The sequence below is a fragment of the Macrobrachium nipponense genome, chromosome 37, assembly GCF_015104395.2.
Source record: "Macrobrachium nipponense isolate FS-2020 chromosome 37, ASM1510439v2, whole genome shotgun sequence".
Classification (NCBI taxonomy): domain Eukaryota; kingdom Metazoa; phylum Arthropoda; class Malacostraca; order Decapoda; family Palaemonidae; genus Macrobrachium; species Macrobrachium nipponense.
In genome coordinates this window covers 42,733,583-42,740,375 of record NC_061097.1, presented here as the reverse complement: position 1 = coordinate 42,740,375, position 6,793 = coordinate 42,733,583, and the positions used below count along the sequence as shown (strand labels likewise).

Here is a 6,793-nt window from a genome sequence, read left to right as displayed (position 1 = left end):
TTCCCCCCCCCCTGTATTTGGATGTCGTTTGAATTTACTTTGCCCTTGTGACAAGTAATAATTTACTTGCAGGCTGATTAATGGAACCTGGTTACAGTATCCTGCAGTACGAGAATTTCACATCGCAACTTCGAAAAAAAAATCGTTCGTCGTGGCGGACGACTACAGTCAAGTAACAACCGCCTACAATGTGAAAGGAATTCATGGACTTCTTCGACCGACACCGTATCTCGTCGTTAATCTCGTTTTCATACGGAACGCTCCGGCGGCTGTCGGAATCGACTACATAAAGGGACATACTTCCGACAATTACGACCCGAAGGATATTCAACTCTACTTTGCTGGCGAAGGACTCGTGCTGGGATGTTTTTTTTATTCATCGCGGAACGTAATCGTGTAGCTTAGGATGCAGAGAATAAGTATGAGCGCAAAATGGAACGTTGGACCCGCCCAGGCAAATTTTCCCCTTGTTTTAACCATTGAAAAGGCCGTTTTCAATTGGCTATAGGTGGTTGTCTGGAACTGTGTAATTGACGAAAAGTGGTTCGAAAGCTAGTTAAATGTGAAGTAGTATAACCTCGGTCATGTATCCTATATATATAAATGATCATAAATAACAGAATCTAAATATATCTTTGCGTGTACGCAATAGGAATCTCTTATATAGATGATCATAAATAACAGAATCTAAATATATCTTTGCGTGTACGCAGTAGGAATCTATTTAAAGTGCACATATATTAATCATAATTATATGAATCCATATACATATGTATAAACAAATCAGGTAGCCTATAATCAATCTGTTACCTTATATCTTACATTATCTGCAGTTATTTATGAGTTAGTATATGAATTAAGAATCAGATATATAACATTTAGCATTAAAATCAACGAATCAATCAGAATAAACATTAATAATGTTATCAATTCATATATGAAATTTTTTATCAGTTAAAATATGATTTTTATCATGTTAATCTTCATTCTATGCAATTATCAGAAGTACATTAGTATTTTCTGTAGCATAAGTTATCTTAATGAGATGAAGTGAAAAACTGTATCATTATTATATATCATGTGATCACTATTATTTACCAATATCATTGTTTTATATTTTATTACTTGAATCAATTCATGTACACAATGAATTTTATTCTTTACTTATATATATATATATATATTCACATAGTGTCTGTATCACACTCCTATAGTCTAATGCAAGTCAAGTTTGAGTAATATTCAGTAGCTGGTTTTGGTAGCTGACCGAGCTAATGTAAGTGTTTACATAATAAAATATGGAATGTTAGTCCATATATATAAAAGTCTAAAACTAAAGAGGTCAACCAGATTGCTTGCAGGAATGTGATCAGACTAGAGACGCCTAAAGATGACGTATACAATAAATATGTAAGCTAAGATAACATGCCGTCACCTGTAGTCATTCAATTGTTTATTTTAAACATTAGTCCAAGCTCCCTGCTTGAGACAACTACCCCGACCTATTATTCAAACGGCCTACGTGATCTGTAGCGTGTCTCATTTGATTGTGTGTTCGTATGAAACTATGTCATTGTATGTATGTTCATATGTTCGAACTACTGTCTGTTCCTTCATAACTGTAACAGAGATGGTAGACAGCAGAACAGAGTTAGCTATCGTCATTAGAAGACCTGTACCTCTTTACCTAAGCTTTATCATGTAGAGGAATAGGATTAGCCATCATCATTGGCAGAAGCGATCAAGCTATCGTCATAGAAGACTTGTACGATCATACCTGATCTTCATCATGTAAAACTTCAGAAGAATATACTATTTTTTATACCTTGTGTTTTCTACAAGAACCTCACCGAACCATGAGTTTAACACATCGTCGTAAAGATAATACCGACTTCGTAAGTGATCTACAAAACCCCAGACACTCCATTTGAAGATGGAAGTGCAATACCAACCGACTTAGCGTATAGATTATCGCTAGTCTAACATTACCTCATAGGGCGCCTTATCATGCAAGGCACAAGCCCTAATAATATACATATGTATATACATGTTTATAATATATATATACATACATACATGCATCATATGTACATATATATGTAAAATGACATGAATGACCATAGCTTCTGAAACGCCATCGGCAAAGTCAGCTTCTCACTACAGGGAAAATATGGCATTTGCTGCACACTCGTTGGATAAAATATTGCATCATGAAAAATACGTACATACGCAGATTTTGCACTGGGAGGTGAAATAAATATTCATGACTACTATGTCAAAACGTTCATATTATAAAAATTATATATATGGATATTTACGTTATATATTTTTTTAGATGTTTTTAATATCACGTATAATGACTTCAATGACCCGCCAGTGGTGAGATAAATGAAAAATTCATATTTTTTTTTATAGTTTTTTTACTGGCGCAACGTGAATTGATTTGGGGTAGGTATCAATTCCTGGTAATTGACGAGACTTTATGCATATATATATATATATATATATATATATATATATATATATGCATTAAGCTACAAATGTCCTTTCATATCCAATTTGCTCTACCTCGGTATTACTGTATTTTCCATAAACTTTAACCGAAAGGGAATTTCTTAGTTGATAAGAATTTAGTCCTCTTGTGGATTCGAACCAGCTGACAGACGGAGGAGAAATCATCAGGTCTTCAGTGACATTACCGACTCGGCCGACAGGTGAGCCTCACGGTGATGTGATAAAGATTCCAATATTTATATATATATATATATATATATATATATATATATTATATATATATATATATATATATATATATATATATATATATATGTATATATATATATATATATATATATATATATATATAATATATATATATATATATATATATGGCTGGTAAAAAATCTTTCTATGACAACAGAATTCCACCTAATAAAAGGAGCCCATAAAAACGCCAAAATATTGAAAGTACTATATTTCAGAGACTACTGTCTCTCTTTCTCTTGAAGTAGGTTTATGAAGAAAGAGAGAGAGAGAGAGAGAGAGAGACAGCAGTCTCTAAAATGTAGTGGTATACTTACTTTCTATATTTTTAGCCTTTTTATGGGCTCCTTTTATTGATATATAATAATATATTTATATATAATATATATATTATATATATATATATATATATATATATATATCTATATAATATATATATATATATATATATATATATATATATATATAGATATATAATATATATATATATAGATATATATATATATATATATATACATAGTATATACATGACTAACTGCAAACATGTTTCTTCACAGATAAGTTCTGTAAATTCGACTACGGAGAAATCGGCAATATCATGCACTACGGCCAGAGGGAACCGCCCCTGTACAACCTGGCGAAGGTCACCGCCCCTGTGGGCCTCTTCTGGGGGAACACCGACTGGCTGGCTGACCCTACGGTAAGACCACTGGGGTCATACGATTGTGCCATGCCCCTCTCCATCAGTCAAACACGTAAACTTACGCGTTATGTAAAGGGCGGTGACGTAAATGCGCCTGTATAGTAAGTAAGTGCGCTGTGGGCATTACTAAATGGCGTTCCGTAAGGCTCTAGCTTTACCCACTTTATTTTTTTAATACATTATGCTTCTTGCTGTATATGTATATATATATATGTGTGTGTGTGTGTGTGAGCGTGTGAGTGTATGACTGGTAAAAATGTTGTTACAACAGAATTTCATCTAATAAAAGGAGCCCATAAACACGTCAAAATATAGAAAGTAAGCACTTTCTATATTCTGGCGTTTATATTTATATATATATATATATATATATATATATATATATATATATATATAAATATATATATATATATATATATATATATATATATATATATATATATATATATATATATATATATATATATGTATGTATATATATATATATATATATATATATATATATATATATATATATATATATATATATATATATATATATATATATATATATATATATATATATCCAGCTACTTCCATTTTCCGATGTCTTAAGCGCTGAGTGGCCAAAAAATGCATCAGTCTTTGGCTTGGCAGCGTAAATTTCATCAAACGAATTACACTTACAAACAATGAAAACGCAGAGGCTGAACGAATGGCCTCTTCGTTTTCCTTGCAGTTGGAATAATAAGGCAGAAATGTATTAATTATTTGGCTTGACTGTTCATATGTCATATTTGATGATCTGAAGAAGAACATTGGTGTTACATTTCATTTTTCTGTTTCAAGAATTTTCAGTTGGAGACTTAATTTATGACATTAATACCGAAATGAAATATGAGTTCGTGTCGCGAGGCATTGTAATAAGATGAATGTATCACATACTCGTAATTCATATATAATAGAGATATTTTTGCATAAAGAGGAGTACTTAAATCAGATTGAAGTGATTGAAATATATTCACAATATTTTTGGGATTAAACTGTGGCCAATGAAGCTTATGTGTAAGTGGCTGAGCGTTGCGGATTTGTGTATACAAAAACACACACACACACGTATTCCAACGATCTCCACAAACTGCAAGCGCGAACAATCTGACACTTGGAACTTGTACCAAGCATTAAGCATTGCCTCATTTGCAGGACGTTGCTCGCTTAGCAGCTGACCTACCCAACTTAGTCCTGAATTACAACGTGCCAAAGGAGGAATTCAATCACCTGGACTTTGGATGGTGAGCATCTCTCTTTCTCTCTCTCTCTCTCTCTCTAGAATTAGTAAGGCAAATGACATACTGATCACATGTCTCCTGTAAAACGGGGAAGGTCCTAAATTTAGCAGGACCTTGAAAGCTCTTCAAACTCTCTCTCTCTCTCTCTCTCTCTCTCTCTCTCTCTCTCTCTCTAGAATTAGTAGGGTAAGTGGCTTCCTGTTAAAACTGGAAGGTCCTAAATTTAACAGGAGCTTGAAGACCCTTCAAATTCTCTCTCTCTCTCTCTCTCTCTCTCTCTCTCTCTCTCTCTCTCTCTCTCTCTCTCTCTCTCTCTCGAGTTAGTAAGATAAATGTTCTACTGTTAGACTTGGAAGGTCCTGAATTTATCGGATGACAAGTATTTTATGATTTAGAAAGAAAATAATGAAGATAAAATAAGACTCCTTTTCGTGAGTGTAAATATTGATATAATGTTATACTCTTGAAATCTGACATTCCTTGTTACAATGAGACTATAAAGTCCCCTTAAAGCTTAAGGAGTTTAAGAGTATCCTTAACAACATATCTAGATTTAGAGTAGAGAAAGGGGTCACATTACTTATCCACTTCTTTTGTTAAAGAATGTAACTTCTCCTTTTAGTCTTCAAAAGGAATTGATGATAGGAAGCAGTAATCAAACGAAATTCTTGTTACCCTCCATCGCTGTCCTGAGAGAGTAAGGAAAATTATTGTAATAATATTAATGAAAGAAGAATAAAAATGAGACGAAAGAAGTGTTGTAGTAGGAATTAGAATACATTAACTAAAGTGAGGATCTCCCTCCCAGCGTGAGAGACTAAAAAGTAAAGGAGCGAACAAAAGTGGAGGAGTTGTAAAGATTACTTATATGACAAGAGTCGAGACTGAGATGGTCTGCACATCTGTAAAGAATTAGACTTGCGTGGGGAAAAGTCGGGACGGAAAAGGCAAATAAATAAATGTAGGAGAAGGAGACGTTGTCGAGTGTAGTACTTGAAGAAGAAGCTTTAAGGCAACCGACCCCTTAGCTTAAAAAGGATAGTAGGTTGAGATGAAGACGAATAGAATAACATGGAGAATTTGGAGACGAAAGAAGTTACTCACAGAGGGAGAAGGAGAAGCTGCTGAGTAAAAGTACTTGGAGAAGAAGCTTTAAGGCAACCGACCCCCTTACCTTAAAAAGGATAGCAGGTGGAGACGAAGAAGTTACTAGAATTCTAAAGCCTTGGATTTTCTCTTTCCGTACCAACAGGGGAATCCACGCCAACGAATATGTTTACACGAAGGTCTTGGAATTATTCGCCGCTTACTAAGGACGAACTTTCTGGAGACAACGAAAGGAACAGAGAAGAAGAAGAAGAAGAAGAAGAAGAAGAAGAAGAAGAAGAAGAAGAACTTTGATGTCGAATTATGTCGAATTACTGGAAAGTTGACGTTGAGATAAAAAAATGACTTTGTAAGATTTTCTTTCAATTACTGAAGACTGTCACTGCCAGATACCGAATTTCCTTTCGACGACGAAATAGAAATATTTTATTTTATTGATGCTACCATCACTTTCAACCTTAAAATTATTATACAAATAGATAATGTACAAATGAATAATAAGTGTTATTAAGTGTTCTTTTTTTTATCGATTGTAATTACGATCACTAACTATGGTAATGTAAAAGAGAGTCGAGATGACTTTCTGGCATACGGTAAAATGGACTGGAAACCTTCTCGGTTGGTTGGTTAAGTCCAGTGGGCAACATAAGCCTTGTTTTTTCCCTTAGGCACCATACCAAATAGAACGGGCATGTTTTGGACAAGAGCCCTTGCTGATATTCACCTAAATAAGGACACGTATGTTGGCAACACTCCGTAAGGACAGTTATATAGCTTACAGCCTTTCATGATTGGTGGATGTAAACTTCTTCAACCAATCATATTCGATTATAGCCTGACATTACTGGTAGTATTATAACTGTTGTCCCACCCCCCCCCCCCTCTCTCTCTCTCTCTCTCTCTCTCTCTCTCTCTCTCTCTCTCGCTCTCTCTCTCTCTCTCTCTCTCTCTC

The 6,793-nt window shown here is 34.2% G+C and overlaps 1 protein-coding gene across 1 annotated transcript; it reads left to right on the top strand.

The window, feature by feature from the left end:
• Window positions 1-3,297: 3,297 nt before the first annotated feature.
• Window positions 3,298-6,352, top strand: LOC135208973 (lipase 3-like). Its single transcript, XM_064241522.1, has 3 exons — window positions 3,298-3,463; window positions 4,649-4,737; window positions 5,987-6,352. Exons 1-3 carry the CDS (start codon window positions 3,362-3,364, stop codon window positions 6,045-6,047), a joined length of 252 nt encoding a protein of 83 aa, XP_064097592.1. The 5' UTR covers window positions 3,298-3,361; the 3' UTR covers window positions 6,048-6,352.
• The last annotated feature ends 441 nt before the right edge of the window (window positions 6,353-6,793 follow it).